Consider the following 21,284-nt stretch of genomic DNA (forward strand, 5'->3'; position numbering starts at 1 on the left):
TCCCTGCCGTGACCCGGATTCGAACCGGGGTTGCTGCGGCCACAACGCAGAGTACTAACCACTATACGATCACGGCGAGCTACTGAGGGATAGCGTTGATTCATGCGGATTCCTTTATAAATAGATAGCAACTATACGTGTGCAACTGGTTTAATTAAGGAATACAATCTACGGAGGTGGAAGATGCAGTTTTGATGGACGGAAAAGACGTGTGAATCTCTGAGACATATAACTAACAACACAATTTTTTGTCTGACGTGAATCGTACTGATGGCTGTGGTTATCTTTTGACGTGAGTTTTGTGCCTGTTTTTCCTAGTTTTAGTGAACAATTTTAATCGTTACATTTTGACGTACAGCTCAGTTTTGTGCTTCATCAAGCATCGAACATTCGGATAACATGTCCAATCAAACAATCAATGTTCCTGGCTCCCGTCTACTGTTCATCTTTAACAATCGCCTGAACAAACACATGGTTACATTGATCCCATATGGTCTAGCGGTTAGGATTCCTGGTTTTCACCCAGGCGGCCCGGGTTCGACTCCCGGTATGGGAACAAGCGTTTTGCAGAAAACAAAGGTGTAGTTATGCATAACAGACAAACGAAGATTATAATATATTTTATAGATTCATTTTCGATTATCACTGCAGTTATGAGAAAACAATACCGTAATCGGCACTATTTTAATACACGTAACATTAGCCTAGATTATTTAAAATATCTTCAAATAATACAAACTGAAACACAGAATTATCGGTGATTATTTACGCTGTAAACAACATTGCACTTTAAATGTGTGAACAAATGTTGCCAGAAACCGATTTCACGTCGAACACTGGACTCAACGGTTGTGTCAATCATGCGACAACACGTGTCACGTGTTCAAGCCAACAAGTGTCACGTGACGGTATACGGAAGCAGTGCACTTTGTTCTCTTTGAATCGCGTTTTTACCTAAAGACGGTGGTCTATGTGACAAAGTAGTCGAGCTAGCCCGAAAGAAGCGACATGCCTGCACCAGAAGCGGACACATCTTCTCTGTTACTGGACGAAAAACTGCTTCGGTTCATGGACCAGCTGGAAGTACTGGAAGAGAAACGAGCCACTCTCAATTCTCTCATTGAGCAGGTAGCACAGAAAGTCACACAGTTTATCTATAATTTATTTTTAGCAGTCTTACCACCTTTAGCCATTTATCTCTGATTATTTGGGCTTGTTTTTCCTCATCTTGTCGAGTACATGTCATTTATCCTCTTTTTCCCACTTAAGCACCTCGATGTAATATGAAATTACAATTTCATGTTCCACACAGGGCTGGTTTTCCATGTCCAAGGCTCGATATTCCATGGGAAACAAACATGTATCTGCACTTCAGTATGCAAGTGAGACGGAGCCACTGGTTTGTGTTCATGCCAGGTGAGTAAATTATAATATCACACAAATAAATGACCCCAGGTTAATTGTTATCCACTGGTTTTGAGCAGTTGTCAATTTGAAGTGTTGGGCTTCATTTTATTTCTTACAGAACACTGGACAATGGCGAGGTGAGTTTCTGCACGGAACGGGTTAAAGAAAAGTATAGCGGTGAAGATGGGAAAGATTCAGGATCAATAGAAGATATTGGACCTCAAGAAGAGAGTGAGTCTGCATTAGTTGATGTGTGATTGGGAGAACAATGTTGTTCACATCCACCATTTAACTAATACAATCGAATCATGTGCTTTCAGGTGGAGTGAGGAGACGAATCAAACCCAAAAATGAGCTGCCACAGACCGAGACAAATGAAGAAACAAGTAGTCAGAAAGCTCCTGGAGTTACTCCGGTAAATAGATGTGACCGGTGTCCATATCAGGATCCCCTGAAGTGGTTTGGGATTCTGGTGCCACAGTCTCTGAAACAAGCACAGTCATCGTTCAAGCAAGGTAGGATGGGCTCTGCATTGTTTTGGTTCTGAGCACTCATTGATTTATTCTGGTAATATTTGATCACCTGTGAATTTAGCTGTGATTGAGTAGATAATTAATGCTAAGGTTGTCTAGAATGTTATATTTCTATCCAGTATTACAATAACATTACATTACAGTGAAATATAACAAAACCATATGTGATAAAACTGTTGATGCCACATCTAAAAAGGTCTATAAAATTAAGGTACACAAACTTTATTTTTCTGTTAACAATCAACACATGGTTTGGGGAGAAAAGACTGAAAATGCAATGGAGCACAAAACTACCAAACCTAGAACTACAGCAAAGAATAAATAAAACATTTTTTTAACATAAGGTACCATGAGTCTGTACGTGGTCCAAAGGATCAACGTATTAAGAATGTCATTCTGTGTTTGGTTGTATTGTCGGCTTTTGGAATTCTGTTTATATATAGATTTGTCTGTCCGTCCGTTCGTCTATCCATGTATGTATTTATGTATTTATCCATGTCTGTCTACATACATGCATACATACATATATATCGAACATTTGATTTATATTTGGCTAAATTAAGGAATGTGTTCAATAGTTAAAGGGTAGAATTATTGAAGATTGAATTCCAGTTGAAGTCAAACCTACATTACTATTAAAACTTAAATATGAATATGACTTTGTGTATAATCACCTCTTTCGCAGTACAAAAACACAGCATGCTCATGACAAGGCATGTAAGACAAATCCGTCATTGGGAATTACACTTTAATGATTTGTGGGCAATGAAATCGTTGACCCAGTTGTGGTTTTTCACTGCCCCTCATTTCCTTTTCTATTTCATGTAATGTTGCAGTAATAGAGCTGTCTGCTGAGATCGCAGCCCTCCAGACTGCAGTGTTGAACACCAGACAGGAACTGAAGCTCGCTATGACAGACAAACACAATCTCCAGCAGACAGCTTCAGCGGAGTCGAACTAAGTCACGAGATGATGCGTCAAGGCCAGCTGAACTTTTCAATGGACCCTGGGTGTACTTTACTGATGAACTAGTTCCTAAGAGATTATTAATTATTAAAATAATAAGTGTTGAAGTTTGAGCCACTTTGACAGTGTCACTGATAAATATGTAGCCTGTTTGTGATGCCAGTAAGAAGGTTTTAGGTAACTTATGATTGTTGAATATAAACTCTATGTTTGAATGTGTTCAATAAATTGTCAATGTGTCCCAATAATCAGTGTGAAAAAAGTTACAATTAATTTGTGTAAGCATGTTGCTAATAACTATTATCACCAAGCTGTAAATAGAACCAGTTGTAGGTCAATACATTTATAACATTTCTTTGATTTGTGGTACTGTAGTTCTTAATTTTGTGATATTGTGCTCTGCATCCATCAGTTTTACAGAAAATAAAAAGTGGTTTATGTTGCTTCAAATGGCTATCATCTCAATATATAGTGCACCTTGTATTTGTCTTAATTTTTTTTGTTGTTTTTTTCTGTTAATTTTCTTATATGTATTATGTAAACCACATCATAATATTTATAAGAAGTGGTGGATGAAGAAATGGTATTTATCACAGTCTGTAAACCCAAACCTTCATCTTAATACCTGAAAACTGATGTCTAAATTATTGGTTAATGGCGTGGTTTAAAAAAAAACCCCACTTTCAACTTCATAATCATAAAGCATGATATATCAAAAAAGTTGAAAAGGCAGCTGAAATAAAGGTATTTTATTGCGTTTTGTTTTTTTTTTAGTTCAAACACCATCTTGATGGCGCACTTTTCTTGTTGGAATTTGTTTTAATTAAAATCAATTTAGCTCTGACTGCTGTTTGTAATGTATTTTCTACCATTGTTCATTGCCACGTTAAAATCACCATCATATCGCAACAAGAAAAAAAAATATATAATAAAAAAAAAATTGGGGGAGTCTCCATTAATTTAGTCCAGGAGCCGCGTCTCATCTGACTTCATCATGGCTTCAAACGCCTCCACCCTGGCGTTCACGACTGGGGACAACCGAAGATTACCGGAAACTGCCGAATCGGAAGACGAAACTCCCGTCTTATTGCGTGCGCTTCCTGCTGCAAATACAGTACTGTTCATTTTCCTACACGCACACACACACACACGCACACACACACACGCACACACACACACGCACACCGCTCTACCTCCTTCTTGGCTGCGTCCGGATGACGGATGGTCGCGCAGGAGCAGCGGATGCTTCTCCTCGATCGTTTTATTGATATTCCCAGACATCCGCAGCAGAAGCCGTCGTAAACCAGATTGCGGCCGCTTTCGGATGTGCAGGCGACGCAACACCTGATTGCAACAACCGTTTTCTTTTGTTTGGCCCTACCGGCGGCAACATTTGCGATGTGCGATCAGGGATCGGGAAGTAAACACGCCGGCCTGCGCTCCTGATCACAGGCGAGGGTATTACCGATACCTCACACTCACATTGTTCTTGATTTCACTTTGGAGCAGAGGGACTGGCTCCAATGGCGTCAGTTTCGAAGGTGTCTATTCTGGACTACTTTAATATTGTGTTTGAAGGTGAAAATGGCAAAATCGAGTCCAACTGCAAAGCTTGTGGCACCAGAATCCAGGCGAAGAGGAGCGTCACGTCCAACTTCGTAACCCACCTTAAGGTAATAGTTTCAAAATCACATGTGTGTCCTTATTAACATGTAGAGACAAAAAATATATCCCCCTGATGAATTTCTGTTAGGATCGGCAGAAGCAACTGGTTTTCTTCCGTCCCTCATAAGTGCCAGCTAAGCAAAATCAACCTATCTGTTGTTTCTCCATAATCAAATATGCTGAATCGATGAATCCGCCTGTCATCTAATCCATTTTTGTGTGTCACGCCATCTCTCCCATTCAGAGGAAGCACCAGGCGATGTATGATGACTTTGTGAAAAGGAAGGATATGAAGAGAGAGGGTTATTCCTCTAGTTCCCTCCACACGCTCGCCACCAATGGAGGGAATACCCGCTACGCTCCAGGAGGTGCTGGAGGAATGGGAACTCTTGAGGGAGGAGTGGGTGGAGGCTCTGGAGCAGGAGGAGTGACCAAGTTTGATCGGCATGACCCACGTCAGGTGAGGATCGCTGTTCGATCATCGCTTCTAACCAAACTACCCAACAATGAAATCAATGAACGTTGATGTTCTTGAGGTAGTCTTGACGTTTGTTTTTGTCCAATCAGGTTCTGATCTCAGAAGCTATCGCTAAGATGATTGTGCGCGATCTTCAGCCGGTGTCCATAGTGGAAAATCAAGGCTTCAGAGAGCTGCTGCAGCTCCTCGAGCCGCGTTACACCCTTGAACGCCAGCATTACATCCAGACCCAGCTCCTCCCAGCCTACGCCTACCAGGCCCAGCTAGCAACCCGCCAGGCCCTGGCCTCAACGCACGCCCTCAGCCTCAGCCTGGATCTCTGGAGGGGGTTAGCTGGAACCTCTTCAGGGTAAGGAGGTAAAATGAAACCCAAGACTATAATATCCCTGCTTGCCGTGATCCCCCCCTTCTCTGATGTGTCCACCTCTCTCTCTCTCTCTCTCTCTCTCTGTTTTTGTAGTTACCTCGGCGTCACCTGCCATTATCTTTCATCTGATTGGCAGATACGTTCAGCTCTCCTGGCGTGTCTACCTCTGACTGGGCGCAGCTCTGGAAACCGCGTGCTGTCCGACTTTGATGAGATATGTCACTCTCATGGCGTGTCGGGGAGGGCGTTTCGTGTCGTTGCAGACTCTTTCCTTGCAACAACAACGGAAAAGCAAAGTTGTCTTCTGGGTTTCCTTGTTTCATCTCCAAACAAGCAAAATGAAGAGGACGAAGAGGAGGTGCGCAATGGTATCCGTGTGGAGGAAGGGATAAGGAACGGTCACGGTGAGGATGGAGAGGAAATAGAGTGCGATGACTCGTGGGAGCAGGGTCTGGGTGTTTGTCGGGTGGACTGTTTCTCTCGTTCTCTTGAACACTGTATCAGTGAGGGGCTGCGAGCGTGCCCACAGCTCTCCTCAACCCTGGCCAAAGCTTCCTGTTTCTACAACTACATTACCTCCGCTGTCCCACCTGAGAAACTCACTCAGGTGTTTGAGGGTCCAGGATCGATCACAGGGGGATCAGGAAGTACTCTGACTGTAGTAAGAGACTGGGCTGCTCAGCTTAAGGTATGTAGTACTCCTCAGTTATGTTTGTTAACCCTTTTTAATACATTCATTTAGCATCTATAAGCAGTCAGGAAAGTATTTCCATAGTTTTCAGTGATACTTACGGTTTTGGTGCAGGTGCTTCGGCGACTCCTGGACTCCGTGGAGTTTCTGGAGGAGATGAGCGCCCCTGGGGAGCTGGTGCTGTGCGCCTCAGAGAGAGCCCAGCTGAAGGAGCTCACCGACATCCTGGAGCCCTTCACTGAGGCCTGGGACATGGTGCACGGGTACGCACAGACAGACGTGCAGACAGACAGACACGTGTCCATTAGCCTGGCTCTGCCTTGTGTCCTGGGCCTCCGTAAGCATCTCTGTGAGACGTCAACCCCACACTGCCCGTCTCTGCTGGTGGGCATTACCCAGGCTTTGGAGACCCAGCTGGCTCCCATCCTGGAGGACCCTCTCTACATCACTGCCACCACCCTGGACCCCCAGTTCAAGCTGACTTGGAGCAGCAATCCGGATTGGCATAGGCAAGTTCTTATCGAGGAATTATCAAAAACCTCTCCAGCCTCCAGTCCCACAGACCTACACCCTCAATCTCAGACTCCTGACGCGACAGCCCCGTCGCCGGTCTCCTCACTCACTCGGCCCTGCAAGCTGTTCTCTTTCATCAAGCAGAGACCAACATCACAGGCGAAGAGCCTGGAGCAGGAGTTGGCCATCTACCTGCGAGAGGAACCCACAGATGAGGAGGCTTTGCATTACTGGCGCCGTAAAGCCATTGACTTTCCTCTGCTGGCCCAGGTGGCCAAGAGGGCGTTCACCATTCCTGCTTGTGGTACTGTGGTGGAGAGCATTTTCACCACTGCTGGACAGCGACTGCAGCCAGATAGAGGTCACATCTTACCAAAGAATCTGGAGACACTCATCTACCTCAAAGCCAACTACAGATTATTATGGAGTTAATGCTGAGACTTCAAGGCTTTACACTTGCAGTAAATAAGTTACGTATTAGATACCCACGTCATACCCTATTCCTCTTTATGGGAACAGAGCAACATAACTTTCCTCATACTGTAGAATATTTGACATCAAATGGAATGAATTAGCTATAATTTATAATTTTTCTTGGAAGGGGTTTCCAGGATGCATTATGGGTGGACTGTTTTTTTTTGTTTACCACGTGGCCTGTATGCAGACTGTCACACCACATGCTCATTCTAGGCTGAGGGGATCAGAATCAGACTGATACTAAAGCAATTACTTTGACATTTACTTGTCTGATCAGGGTTTCCAGAGAACTACAGCCTCACAAAGCCCCCACCCGCTCTCGTTTGACCCTTAAGGATATCTCTTTGTCTGTACCAGCCGACAGTGACACACTAACAATAACCAAATGGTCAGTTATTCCATGCTGCAGCAAATGATTTATTTTCATTAATTTTACAATAACCTTATAGGTTGTACAGTGATCTCATGGTATGTTGTATCTGAAGGAAGGCATCAGCTGCTAACAGTCCGTGTCAATGCATCGCTCACTGGTGTTCTTCTCTCTCCTATGTGTGTTATGACTCATTTGTGGGACATTATAATAAATGAGTTTCACTTCCAGACACACAGGTGTGTGTGTGTGTGTGTGTGTACAATATGCAGATGTCAGGGCAGTCATGCATATGTGTATGTATCACTTTATTCTTGGCAATAGAGAACTAGGGTATAACAGTAAAAGAGTGTGGGGGGGGAAAGGTAAAATCGATTCAAGGTGGTTTAATAGTAGTATTGGGAAAGTTCATAAACATTTAAATTATCGTTAATAATAAAATAAATAGTTTGTCGCTATATTGCGGAATTTTGTTTTTGCGGGGCGGTTCCTGTAACGCATTAAAGATAAAGATAAAAGACCTTTATTGTCCCACAGTGGGGAAATTTGTGACCGCGAGTAATGAAGGACTACTGTATTCAAATCTGCTTCCTAACATCTAATGTGTGACTTTAAAAATATCACCCATGTTCTTTTTGAGTGGTCTGTTCTATTTTATTTTCTTTAACAGTGTTCCCCCCCCTTTTTTTTTCAATTTCGTGGTCAGTTCTGCTGTAGAACATTTCTGAATTAGAATTCCTTTAAAAATTCGATGCAGATGTGCGCATGAAGTCTTTGTCTGACCTCACTGGAGTATTTTAAATCCACTTTGCAGGGCTTAGCATTGAACCAGGAACTGAATGTTGCAGTGTGTGTGTGTTTGTCTTTGTTCAGGGACTCTGATGCTCTGGAGCTAGGCTGACAGGGAGGCAAGGTAATTGCGTGTAATTCCATTACAGTTACGTCTGAGTCAGCAGGACAGCAGCAGCCACATCCTTCATAATCCTTTTTTCCTAAAGCTCGCTATACTCACAAACTGAACACCAACACACTCAAATCTAAATCTAACGAAACAATATCGTGCTGTGATTGTGATGTCTGGTGCCACGTAGGTCGGGGTACAGACCTACTATAGCTGTTCTATTAGACGCATACTTACCTGTCTCAGATAGGATTTCTCTCATATGGATCATAGTTATCAAAGATCACTATGATTGCAGAGAATGACTCCAGGATGTCTTTGAGGATTTAGATGCTTTGCTAGATATCGCTGAATATTATATTACAGTATGTTCAATCTTGGAATCAAGATTTTGATCATTCCTAGAGGTTGTGTTGTCGTTGTTGCTGTTGGTGAGTGTAAGTTGAGAGGCTTGAAGTGTCTCCCCTGCCCTCTCTTCCTCCTTGATGTGACAGCTCATCCATATTACTTAGACGAGCAGGCTGGGCTGCAGTCCTATTGGTAATTGCTTCTGAAATGAATTACTTGGCAGCAACGGAGACCGAAGGAGGGGAGTAAATTGTAATTGAACTGTCTCCTCCCTCCTGCCCTCTTCCCGATGCCTCAGGTTATTACATCTGAAGTGCAGAGAGTCATTTTATGCTCATGGATGTGTACGCCCAGAAAAGGGAATGCACTTTTACAAAAGCAACAAAGACAATGGGGGAGGGTGATTTCAAAGACTGACTGCTCACAGAGGCGATCAGTAACAGTTAATACTCTCTTAACCAGTGTTTATATTTGTCTCTACTGTACTGCTACCCCAAACCCCCTTACTTTAGGGTGGCCTTTAGCTGTCACAATCCCAGGATCCAATGAGGTGCAGGATATTGGAGTTGGCACAAACAAAAACGGTGTTTAGTATCAAGAGAGCCCTGGTTACCACATACACACAGACACACACACAGCCAAGTATTGTTATTAATAACCTGCCTGCAGCTGGCTTGGTGAATGTCAAAGCCTTATGGATTAAGGACCTACCTCTAATTTGTGATTGAAGTTGAAAATTCTGCAAAGAATGCAGTAATTTCTTTTCTCAATTTGGTAAGAGTGAAACTTATAAGAGACTCAAGTCCAGTGTTGGTCTAACTTCTTCTTAGGACAAATATGTACTCACTTTTGGGTTCTTCTAGGGCCAACCAGGGCATGGAAAGAGGGGGCTGGAGAGTTGAGCCTCCTAACCCTGCTTCAGACAGACATGCGCATTCTGTGAGTCCAACTATAGCACACAATAGGATCTATTTCAGTAAATGCACAAGGGTTATCTCTCCACTTAAACGCTGAACTCTCCCTCCCTCTCTCTCTCCCCCCTCTCTATTTCTATCACTCTCGCACAGTGGCACAAAATCATGGCCGACCGAAACAACCGGTTCAGTGTTAAGAAGAAAGAGAAGAAGGTGGAAAACAAAACGAACGATGAGAAGGAGAAGGGGAAAGAGAAGAATCTGAAAAAGCCTGAGAAACAAGTGATGAAGCCAGATCAACCAAAGCAGGGTGAGAAGAAGCCTGAGGAAAGTGGAGGGGTGACAGGAGCAGAGGCCAAAACCAGCGAAGGAAATGGGGAGTTTCAGCCCATAGAGCTGCCACCGTTTGAGATTGTCACGGGGTGGGTGAGATTTAATGCGCGCACCAAAGTTATACACTCATAGCATTACATTTTAATTCATTCACCTTGTTTATGTTCTGTATATCCTGGTAGGAGACTAATGACTGTCAGACTGCATCTGTCAGACTCAGTAACCAGGCAGTAAGAATAGGGATGAGTCACAAAACAAATAGGCACCAGACTCTGCTTCATCACACTACCCAGCAGCTCTTCCCTCAGTCTCAGGACTATAATAGGTTCAGATACATTTATGTAATCCATCTCTTTATTTATGTACATATGTGCAATGATTTGATTTTGAAAGAAAGACGCATCTTTTTTATGTAGTTGCTGAATTTGAAGCGCCAGGTGTTGCTACATTTTACGATCCTGATGTGGAATTAAAAAAAAAAAGAAAAAAAAAAAAAGAATATATTTAAAGAAAATAAGTTTACTCAGTTTGAAACTCATTGTCAATCTCTAGGGAAGACTCACTGTTGTGACTCATACGGTATCCTTCAAAAGTGAGTGACTCTTAGTGAGTGTTACTGACACCTGGAATGGACTTTGCATGATTTAAAGGTGACAAATTGCTTTTAAAGCACTGTTGATGCTAATTATTTCCATCCACCTTTATACTAATGTGTTAGCCATTAGAGATTTCCAGTGTTTATGACATAATGTTCCGTCAAACCAAATCTCACTTTGCTACTTACTAATATATATATATATATTACACACACACACATATACATATATAAAACAGATAATATCAGATTTATGGAGACTCCATTTCAATCTTCACCAGGGAACAGATGAGTCCATTCTACTTCAAGTTTCAGTTCCGGAACGTGGAGTATTCATCCGGGAGGAACAAGACTCTGCTGTGTTTCAGAGTGGACACACCAGGCGGCAGCACGGATCAGCTGAAAGGTTATATGGAGGATGAACATGCCACAGCTCACGCTGAAGAGGCTTTCTTTCAACAGGCAATAAAGAGTCTTACTTTTTATACTGGCATGTCGTGTTCCCCCATGTGAAAATCCCATGGGGTCATTTCCATTAGCTCACAAGCATTTCTCTTATGACAATGTTATAAAGTCATACCATGATTGCTTTTTTCCTCCATGCTTTCATAAATCCCCGCTCTGTCCGTTCCAGGTGTTGCCAAATTCTTCCCAAGAGCATGAAGTCACATGGTTCGTGTCATCCAGTCCATGTGTTTCTTGTGCCACCAAGTTGGCCACCATTCTCAAGCAGCGCAGAAAGGTCCGTCTCCGCATCCTCTGCTCCCGTCTCTTTGATTGGGAAGAGCCGGAGGTGGCGGATGGGCTCCGGGCTCTGGTGAGCGCCGGATGCAAACTGGAGATGATGAAGCCGTCTGACTTTGTGCATGTTTGGGAAACGTATGTGGAGAAGGAGGGTGAAAGCTTCACACCCTGGGAAGATTGTCAGGATAACAGCAATTTCTACATGGAGAAATTGGCTGATATCCTCAAGTAGAGTCAGTAAGTATTGTCTATGATTCTTCTGGGTCAATAGAAGTGTTTTTAATTTGAAAGTTCTCAATTAACCGTTTCAATTTGTCTGTTTAATCTCTGTTACAGGCTCTTATGATGGGAGTACACACATCTGAATTTGTTTGAACGAACACCCGTGACGTTTCACATTTTTTATTTTGACAATTTCATTAGGAGACATGAGATGGCATTTGTGTAGCATTGCTCACAGTAGATAAATATAGAAGTATACAATATCCAACGACCTGACTGTATCATTAATATCTGAGTTATGAAATCCTATTAAATAAGCTTTGGTTTATCTACTGACATTTGGTGTTTTTGTTCTAAGAAATTGAAATTTCCAACAAATCTAAGTACTGTACATTTATTTGACCGACCATTTAGCTCAAAGGACAGCTGAGGCTGAAAGTCTGAACATGCAGATCTGGCACGCAGCACACAAGCTTGGCCTCTCCACTGATGCAACTCGTTGGCCAGATTTGTCCTTTTCTACATGAAACTAAATGCAGCTTCACGTGATTCATTGCTTAAATGAAACTAGCCCACCATTTTCACTTGTACCATGGCTCTCCGTCGTCTCAGCTGCGAAGACATGAAGGATGAGATGTAGAACGTGTGTCAGATAATAATAAATGAGTAGGATATATTTACAGGTAAACCTCAGCATACGTCGTTTTGAATTATGTCATTTTTGATCATGCGCTGGTTTTCAAAAAATACATGGAAAAATACAAATGAAGTTTAGGTCATTTTGCTTGACTTTACGTCTGTCTAGCACAGGAATTAGAATCATAAAGTCAATAGAAAACCGTTAAAAACACATATGATGGTACTGTACAATAAATAAGAATTGAAAATATTTAATGTTATATTATTAGCCCATAGCAACCCCTGTAACATGCAATGATGGAGGAAGTGGCTGAAGACGAGATATTATTTCTCTACTATATTAAAAATTGAAATTGAATTCTTTGCAAGCTTAAAATAGATGCATATTAACCAAATATTGAAAATGCATTCATAAGTAAAGTACAGTACAGAACTGGGAATAGTTGTTAACTGTTTAACCTGAAGACAAGTTAATTCGATTTATGTCGTTTTTTGGAAATTTACATCTTGTTGGAACCAATTAACAACGTAAGCCGAGGTTTACCTGTATAATGCTTGATTGGGAAAATGCATGTCATGTGACTTTATTACCTAGGTCCTCCTGTGAGGTGATGGGTAGCGGTGTCGTCTCACCGTCAGCCAGAGTGTTCTCCTCCCCTTCTGCAGGATTGTCTTTGTTGAAAAGTAACCAAGAAAAGACATGAGAAACTCTTGGAGAGTGAAATAGTTTTTGTATAATCTTCACTCGTGTCAGGTTACCTTTAGATGAAGAATTCAGTTCTGCATCAGTGATGAACTGAAACAGTGGGCAGGGCTCGTCTGTGGGAGGAAGGGCAGAGCTTGTAACAGAGAATTATGAAAGTCAGGACTAAAAATGTAATGTTTCTTGGATTAGTTTCACAACTTGTCAAAAATAAGCGTTGACGCGGTTGTATCTGCAACATATGAGGAAACGGAAACCAAAGCAATAAGTCATGAAGGGCGTTGTCAACTTACCATCGAGGCCCTTTATCTGGTCCATTCTGAGAAACAGCTCTGCTTCCTCTGGTTTATATTCCTGCTCAGCTGTGTGATGAGAATTGATAAAAGGGAACCGATTGACGGTTAGGTCAATTTAATCTGAGATTAAATACATTGTTGATTCAGCAGAAAGAAGAAGTGAGCACATATGTCCGTAAATACGTTAGCAAATAGCTGCTTATTACTGATATCGACCATATCTTCTTCAATAATGCTAATGTTTGGAATTCATACACTCAAAAAGTTAAAAAAATTAAAACAAAACCTGGCTTGCGGACGACTCTGAGGATAATGCATCCGAGGAAGACGAGAATGATGCCAAAGAAGATACAACCAGAGATGGAGAGAAGCACCCTCCTCTTCAAAACTATGGATTGGAAATAAAAACAGTGAGTCTTAAAGTAAGGCAGAATGTTTGCAGCTCAAAAATTCCAGAAATTGCATATACTGACGAAGATTCTTGGTCTTGAACTGCTCGCTGATTTTTGAATAGGATGGTCTCCCGTGGCGAATTCCTTTGCACGTGTACATGCTCTGGTCAGGATCATTCTGGGGTGTCACTATGTATTTCTCAGAAGGTGGGACATCGATTATTTCGTCCTCTTTGAACCTGTACAGTTTTTACATTTAGAAAAAGAAAAATCCACGTAGTACTTCTGATGACACTGAGTAAAACTTGTGTTAATACCATGTGTAGTTCCAGTTCCATGAGAGCTGGCTTTCAGGCACGCTGCAACTGAGCACCAAGCTGTCAGTGGAAAAGGCCTCTGACCAGCCAGTCATCAGGATTATATCAGCTTTTGGACGCTCTGTAGACACAACATCAACACTGTGATGAACGTTCAGGACATGCAATGTAGAAAAATGTTTGACAGAAATCTACAAAAATGTACCTTCAACGTTGAGTCTTGCAGTTTGACTCTGGTCTGAGTAGAATACTGTACTCCTCCCTCTCTTTGTTTGACATTTATATGATCCAGAGTCTTTTGTCAAAAGAGAAGTGATGGTATAATTGTTTCCAGATTCAACAAGTTGATTGTCATCTTTGTACCACAGGTACTCCCATCCAGTAGAGATATTAATGTGACAGCTGAATGAAACTGGGTCTCCTGTGTGCATCACATCATGACCGGGCTCCTGAATCAGTGTAACTCTGGGTTTAGAACCTGAGGGAAGATGCAATATCATTTCTGTTAGTATAGCACCATTTTAACATGGGTGCATGACAGCCATAAGGATGAAAAAGAACCGGGCTTCAAGGGGATGGTTTAAATGATTATTTTGATATGTTGAAACACAACCTCTTCACCACAGTTAAAAAATTCTTTCTTAGTAGTTCGTAAAAAAGGTACTTGCTTTCTATCAAATTGAGAATTATAAGAAATGTTAGCTTAGCATGAACAATTTAAGCAGGGTGAAACAAGAACCCCAGTTCTGTCAAAAGGTAATAAAACATCACTAATTATTGCATTATGTCTCTTGTATGAGTTAAAAAATTGTATGTAAATTAGATTTTTTTTTTTGCCCCCATCCCCTGCTGATCTGTCCTTTTAACCCTTTAAAGCCATATTTGATACTCTTGGCCTTTCAGGATATTTTTTCTGAGAAAACCTGATTTATGCAATCAGATGCATACAGCTGCATTTTGCATGTGAAAACATTTTTAGCAAAATTATCAAATTAAATTAAAGCTCACATAAACAAATTCATAGAAAAACACTTTTTTGGGACACATTTGTCAGAAGGTCTCATTTTGAACCTATTTCTTTTTAAATTTGAATTTTCTGGCAATTATTTAATAGTTAAGGCTTTAAATTGAATATTTCTGCAAAATACATTAAGTCAGTCTGCCATCATCAATATACAGAGGCTTTTCTGAAGAACCGTTTTAGAAAATCTCACCATGAACATGAAGCGGTAGTCCAGAACTGCGGCCGCTGGTGACGGACCTGCTCTTCAGTTTCGCTGAGCAGCTGTATTTCCCATGGTGTAAGGATGAAGCAGATTGGATGGAAAGAGTCGTTGCATCCGAGTCAAAAGATACAGCATTACTGGCCTGGACCTTCTTTCCGTCTATGCACCATGTATATGTCCATTCAGAGATGTCGCTCATCCCACAATGCAGCTTCACACTCTCCATGGGAAAGACATCCATCCATTGCGTCAGTAGTTTTATAGATGGGGTAGGAATCTCTAAAGGGGAGCAAATGCATTAGGCCTTTCCTAAAATGCTAAAATACCTCCTCTGTGTCCAACTTTTTCCACTAATGAAGCCTGCATGACTCTTCTACACAACAGTCAACTCAAAGTGGCATCCAGTGACTCACCAGATACGTGTAAGATCCGTCCATCACTGACTGCTGTATTGAAGGTGTTTTTGTTTCTTCTGGCCATGCATGTATAAGTACCACTGTTTGTTAAATAGGCAGCATCAATGGATAACCTGCTGCTGTTGGTGGAGACTTGTGTTCCATCTTTGTACCACATGTACTCCCAACCAGATGACACTTGAACTTTACAATTCATGGACACTGACTCGCCAACGTACACCTTGTTGACATCTGGCTGCTGAGTAATTGAAGGTTTAGGCTTGTTTTCTGTACACATTAAGAAATATATTTCAGAAATTCATTAAATTATCTGATAAGATCAAATATAAACAGAAATCCAGACAACTGAATACTGCATACTAAATAAAATATTTCTAGAAGTCTAACATCAACTTACCTTGAACTTCAAGTTGTTTTGTCCGACTAGTGGCAAAGTAAGGACTTTGATTTGTTCCCCTTCTTGCCTGGCACTTATATGAGCCCTGATTTGCTGTTCCAACACTGGTAATCATATGCTTGTTTTGAGATATGTTTAGTTCTACTTCATCTTTGTACCAAAGGTACTCCCACCCAGAGGAAATATTAATGTGGCAACTAAAGGAGAGCGACTCCCCAAGGAACATCACCTCAAAGTCAGGATCCTGATTCAATGTGACAGTTGGTTTGGAATCTAAAGGTGTGTGAGTAAAAACAAGTTAATCGTCAGTCATTCAATCATGTCATGCATTCCATCCAGCTAAACCTAATCCCAGAATGTTAAAAACACAATATTCACAGTAATAGATTAGAATTTATTCTAATGCGTGTATAAGTACTTATGCTTATGTTTTTGACGTCTTGATGAAAGAAGACTCACCATATACTGTGAGATTACATCCTGGACTGGAGTGGCTGCTGACAGGCCTGTCTTTGAGGTCTCCCTTGCAGGTATATCGTCCTGCATGTGCTGCTGAAGCAGACTTGATAGTAAGAGTAGGTCCATTCAAGCCTAAATATATGGCATTATTGGCCTGGATCAACTTTCCATCTTTGTACCAGGTGTAAATCCAGTCCGATTCTTTGTCCATCAGACAGCTTAGCTGCACACTCTCACCAGGGAATACATCCAGCCAATGTTCAGTTGCTTTCAAAGATGGAACAGGAATTTCTGAAGAGACAGAGACACATCAGTAGCTCCTTTAATACCCTTTAATATTTGATTTTATCATATGGTTAGATGCAAATAAAAACAGTACATGAACAACTGATATGATTTTTAAACAACCAGCAAAACTTGCTTTAAAGGGAACAAAGTAAAAACTTAGACCTCAGGGTATTTTTTGTTCAGGGGTTTTATGGCATCATCTACTAAAACACATAATAATTCATTTTAAAAACAGACTGAATTTGTCTCATGAACAACAACATACATGTATACATTTTGCCATAACAAATTCGATACCATAATTACTAAAACAAATAAATACAACCAGATCTAGTTAGATACATAAACTCACACACTGTAGAAGGTAGCAGAGCTCATATATTAAAAAAAAAAGTTAAAATATGCTTGCCATCATAAGTTCCAATGATATTGATGACATTGACCGTAATATTCTAAGATTGAAGACGAAATGATAGTAAAATACAAACTTATTCAATTATTTCCTTAAAGCATAAAATTGTGTTTAGTTCTCCTTTTTTTTAGTCAGTGAAACACGGATGCAACATAAATACTGTAAACACTCTTCTGTTCCATCCCTCTGTGCTTTGCTGCACCACAGCATCCTGTTTCAACTGAAAATGCAAAAATAACGGAAGCCAGACGCTCTGAAAATGTTTCACTGAATTTGTGGGCAGCGTATAGCTGTTGCTGTTTTTTCAGGTTATAATGACAATAAAACTGTAATAAATTATTAATAATTTATAACAGTTGTACTTTTGCCCCCATTTCCTCCTACTAGACACTTTTTCTATAACACATTTACTTTGCTGAGTTGACCTACCAATAACATCTTGCCGTATTTCTTCACTGATCTCAGTTGATGTTACTTCGCCTCTAGTAGCGGAGCATCCATACATCCCCACTGCAGAAAGATTAAGCGTGATGCTGTTGGTTTTGCTGGATTGAGGAAGGAACTCTCCATCTTTGTACCACTGATACGTCCATCCAGAGGCCACATCCACATTGCAGGTGAAGTTCACTATTTCTCCAACATACATCTGGTTAATTCCAGGAGTTACAGTCACTGTTGGTTTTGGTAGGTTCTCTAAAACAGAACAATATAATAGAAGAGATATTAGCAAAGCAAAGCAAGGTGTTTCCCTTTGATTCCAGCTTTTGTGCTAAGCTTAGCTAACTGACTGCTACCTTCACATTCAACACAGCCTCAATGACCCTTTGCAATAAATAAACGAATAAAGAAGTGGAGCGTGAATGCTCACCATAAATTGAGATATTAATTGTGTTGCTGAATTCCGAGCTAACACTCCTAGATTCAAGCTGAGCTCTGCAGGCATAGATCCCTTCATATTCTTCAGTCATTTCGGTGACGTTCAACAGGGAGTCTTCCATATCAAGGACCAGGACATAGTCCTCCAGGACCTGCTCTTGATCTTTGTACCAGGTGATCGTCCAGCCAGAGCTGTCAATGTCACAGCTGAACCCCACTGTCTCATTTTCAAACACGTTTGTCCAGGGAGTCAGAAGCCTCAGGGATGGTTTAGGTGGGTCTGAAAAGATGTAACACAAAGAATATAACTTAAAAATTAAAGTATTGTCATGTAATTGTCATTATTTCATGCAAAATATGTAACATACAGATCAAAACACACCAGATTTGAACGCTAAACATGATTTTAATGAGTTATTGTATCAGAGAAGGACAGAATAAAGTACATCACCTACATTTTTCAATACAATCGTCATATTATTTGTGCAGCTGGCAAAGTAATGATTTCAAAGTGATTTCATTGGACTTACCAGAGACCTGCAGCGTCGTTGTTGGACTATTATCTGTGTAGAAATCTGCTTTGCCTCTTGAAGCTTTACAGTGATACTGTCCACTGTTAGAATGATCTATGGAACGTATGAAATAAGTACTATCTTTTCCTTGAATTAAATTTCCATCATGGTACCACATATATTCCCATCCAGAGGAACCATGGACCACGCATGTGAAGGTGATGGACTCTCCAGGGTACATCTTGTTAAAGTTTGAAGTCCGACTCAGAGTAGGCTTGGGTGTATAGGCTAGTAAAAACCAATAAGATTAATTTATATTAAAAGATGTTTGGATATTCAGCAAAAATATGGTTGTTTGAACACAATCAAGTTTACCATTAACTGTCAGTCCCAGAGAATTACTGGCAGCAGTGATGACATTTTTTGTTTTGTGATGACCTTTACAGTTGTAGCTCCCAGAATATGTTTGAGTGGCCGCACTTAATTTCAGTATCGATCCCTCTGCAAACAACGATACATTTGGATCTGACTCCTGTACTTCCTGTCCGTCTCTAGACCAGGTGAAGGTCCAGTCAGAGCTTCCAGCGATGCTGCAGCTGAACTCCACTTTTTCAGATGGGAACACATCCAAAAATATCGACTGTATCTCCAGAGCTGGTACAGGAGCATCTGGAAGATTATTACAGAAATTTTATAAATTAAGGTAATTAAAAAAATACTGCTGTTCAATATTATTCACTTTCCAAAGAGATAAATTGCGGTGGTGGATAAACATAAACCTGATCACACCTTCTGACGAAAAATCCTTTGTGAATTCACAAGTGACATTTACTTGATTTACAGCTCTTAATGTCATTTCATTTCGTTTTGCTTCTTCAGACAAATAATTTTTTTATTACAATTATAAGTAAATGTAGTCCAACATTTCTGCTGCACAGCGGAGGTTAAAATCTCACCGTAGACGGTTGGAATTGCTGCTGGTGACGGTGGAGGAATGGTTGTAGAAACCCCTGTGACTAAAGAGAGATGGAGAATACAGTTCACATTAAAACTGTCAGTATTTATCATCTATGTGTAGATTTAAACACAAACACAAATCTAACAAAATCTTTCCTTGAAAATTTTCTGAAAATGTCATCATTGCAGCCACTGCTTGATTTCATTTCACTTTAATGATGCATTAAAGCAATAACTGAATATATCTGGGTTTGAATCAATCATGTAATTATCAAATCATGAGGTGCTGTGATCCTGTATGAAATGATCCAAAAGATGAATTTATACCAAACAGTTATTATACAACACAGCATGGTGCCAAAAGGGGTGGATGGTGTAAGGCAGACACATCTCAGACATTTCCAGAGACAAATTTTTCACACATTGCTCTTATTTTTGTGATATCTACTGCTATTATATTGGATTACTTTCCACCAGCTTAGAAAACCGTGCCATGAAGTTGGAACAGAGACGTGAAATAGGAACTTCCACTGGTAGGCATCAATTAGAAGGAACTGGCAGTCTTGTGATAACAAACTACATTGTGTTCCTACTTCCTAAATATTATTTCCGTCTAATATATCACTGAAAACTATAAAATGTTATATGATGTTTATAATACAATGGTTCACACTTACAAAAAAAAAAGTCAGTGTGAGCTTTACTCTAATATTTGAAAACCAGTCTATTGTTTTGTTTTTAAAAAAATATTATAACGTCTTGCCAGTCAGACAAATTTCTTACCATTTCTGGGACCCTGTGCAGCACAGACAGTAATAAAATCTGGCAAATAAAAGATGAGAATTTAGTGAGAATGCCTGTGACAATATTCTTTGCACATTGAAAAAATTACAGACAATGCCAGAGCTTAAGGACTTACATATTGCACTGAAGATCTTGATTAAAGACATTTTCCATGGAGTTACACATCTGGAGGTTGGGTCACTGAGCATCAGACGACTGCTGTGGAATAACGCTCCCTCGGAAATAAGTACCACTGTTGGGTGTGTTTGACATTCATTTTTAAACTCTCCCAGGCAGTTGCTTTCCTGTTTCTCTGACAATTCTTTTTTTTTTCTTTTTTTTGTTGTTGAAGCAACCGGAAATGTGTTGGCCAATAGCAGATGTTTGTGTTCTCAGCATGAGAAGGAATTGCTGATTTGTGCTAAAACATGTTGCGAGATTTAGGATATTGAAACTAATTTTAAAATTTTATCAAGAGGACTAAAAAAAGTGTCTCGTAACAAATGTGGAAGAAAGATACACCTGCTTCAATTCATATTTATTTGTTTAAAAAAAAATGAATACAGTCTCTACAGATTTTTAAAAAGTAAACATCTTCAGCAGAAGAGAAGCCAAAACTTTCCAGTGAGCAGAATCACACAATATTCTTCTCGACCTGTGGGTGTGACATCATGTCGGGAACCTGAGCGGAAGCCACAGCTTCTTTTAGACCATCTTTGTGAACACAAATACCACATCCTTTCATCTTCAGCAGGAAATCACCCTCTATACACGCAAATGTGATTATTTGCCAAAGTTTTAAAATATAAAATTTAAAATAAAATAAATATAAAATTAGAAGGTGCATGTCTATTGGTTAAAAAAAAAGTGTTTTATAATTTAGAGGAATTTTTTTTGGATAAAAATTATTTCAGTTATTTCAGATGGGGGAAACTCTTCTGAGATACAAATATATAGACTTATAAACTAAATCAAAAAATAAATTGAACTCCTACCTCAAGGTACTACTCTATTCAACCGTGACATTTTTCATCCTTCATTCGCACCATAAGATGTCAGTATAACACAGGAAATATCTCCAGTGAGT

The 21,284-nt window shown here is 40.3% G+C and overlaps 4 protein-coding genes and 2 non-coding genes across 9 annotated transcripts; 4 read left to right on the forward strand and 2 right to left on the reverse strand.

Moving 5' to 3' along the window:
• Nucleotides 1–4: 4 nt before the first annotated feature.
• On the reverse strand, nucleotides 5–76 carry trnah-gug (transfer RNA histidin (anticodon GUG)). The gene has a single exon. It is a non-coding gene; the product is annotated as a tRNA-His (tRNA).
• A 408-nt stretch (nucleotides 77–484) lies between these two features.
• On the forward strand, nucleotides 485–556 carry trnae-uuc (transfer RNA glutamic acid (anticodon UUC)). Its single transcript has one exon. It is a non-coding gene; the product is annotated as a tRNA-Glu (tRNA).
• A 358-nt stretch (nucleotides 557–914) lies between these two features.
• Nucleotides 915–3,699, forward strand: ccdc115 (coiled-coil domain containing 115). Its single transcript, XM_068324858.1, has 5 exons — nucleotides 915–1,128; nucleotides 1,313–1,416; nucleotides 1,526–1,638; nucleotides 1,728–1,922; nucleotides 2,777–3,699. Exons 1-5 carry the CDS (start codon nucleotides 1,009–1,011, stop codon nucleotides 2,899–2,901), a joined length of 657 nt encoding a protein of 218 aa, XP_068180959.1. The 5' UTR covers nucleotides 915–1,008; the 3' UTR covers nucleotides 2,902–3,699.
• A 722-nt stretch (nucleotides 3,700–4,421) lies between these two features.
• si:dkey-109j17.5 (zinc finger BED domain-containing protein 4) lies at nucleotides 4,422–8,014 on the forward strand. 2 transcript variants are annotated; one of them, XM_068324833.1, is made up of 5 exons: nucleotides 4,422–4,579; nucleotides 4,816–5,031; nucleotides 5,139–5,398; nucleotides 5,510–6,104; nucleotides 6,222–8,014. In XM_068324833.1, exons 1-5 carry the CDS (start codon nucleotides 4,430–4,432, stop codon nucleotides 7,050–7,052), a joined length of 2,052 nt encoding a protein of 683 aa, XP_068180934.1. In that variant the 5' UTR covers nucleotides 4,422–4,429; the 3' UTR covers nucleotides 7,053–8,014. The 2 variants fall into 2 exon arrangements, with proteins under 2 accessions (XP_068180934.1, XP_068180935.1); XM_068324834.1 differs by having other exon boundaries at nucleotides 4,540–4,579; nucleotides 4,660–5,031.
• Nucleotides 8,015–9,518: 1,504 nt separating this feature from the next.
• Nucleotides 9,519–11,852, forward strand: apobec2b (apolipoprotein B mRNA editing enzyme, catalytic polypeptide-like 2b). Its single transcript, XM_068324839.1, has 5 exons — nucleotides 9,519–9,655; nucleotides 9,784–10,052; nucleotides 10,840–11,020; nucleotides 11,193–11,539; nucleotides 11,639–11,852. Exons 1-4 carry the CDS (start codon nucleotides 9,554–9,556, stop codon nucleotides 11,532–11,534), a joined length of 894 nt encoding a protein of 297 aa, XP_068180940.1. The 5' UTR covers nucleotides 9,519–9,553; the 3' UTR covers nucleotides 11,535–11,539; nucleotides 11,639–11,852.
• On the reverse strand, nucleotides 11,601–20,476 carry LOC137602181 (obscurin-like protein 1). 3 transcript variants are annotated; one of them, XM_068324823.1, is made up of 19 exons: nucleotides 20,334–20,476; nucleotides 20,198–20,236; nucleotides 19,414–19,473; nucleotides 18,833–19,126; nucleotides 18,476–18,745; nucleotides 17,938–18,225; nucleotides 17,499–17,762; nucleotides 16,370–16,660; nucleotides 15,911–16,183; nucleotides 15,511–15,780; nucleotides 15,086–15,376; nucleotides 14,077–14,349; nucleotides 13,872–13,992; nucleotides 13,636–13,793; nucleotides 13,449–13,550; nucleotides 13,160–13,228; nucleotides 12,923–12,982; nucleotides 12,755–12,835; nucleotides 11,601–12,136 (listed from the first exon to the last, which is right to left on the reverse strand). In XM_068324823.1, exons 1-19 carry the CDS (start codon nucleotides 20,404–20,406, stop codon nucleotides 12,075–12,077), a joined length of 3,339 nt encoding a protein of 1,112 aa, XP_068180924.1. In that variant the 5' UTR covers nucleotides 20,407–20,476; the 3' UTR covers nucleotides 11,601–12,074. The 3 variants fall into 3 exon arrangements, with proteins under 3 accessions (XP_068180924.1, XP_068180932.1, XP_068180933.1); XM_068324831.1 differs by lacking the exon at nucleotides 20,198–20,236 and having other exon boundaries at nucleotides 20,334–20,421; XM_068324832.1 differs by lacking the exons at nucleotides 11,601–12,136; nucleotides 12,755–12,835; nucleotides 12,923–12,982 and having other exon boundaries at nucleotides 13,160–13,282.
• Between the last annotated feature and the right edge of the window lie 808 nt (nucleotides 20,477–21,284).

This window comes from Antennarius striatus, chromosome 2, assembly GCF_040054535.1.
Source record: "Antennarius striatus isolate MH-2024 chromosome 2, ASM4005453v1, whole genome shotgun sequence".
Taxonomy (NCBI): domain Eukaryota; kingdom Metazoa; phylum Chordata; class Actinopteri; order Lophiiformes; family Antennariidae; genus Antennarius; species Antennarius striatus.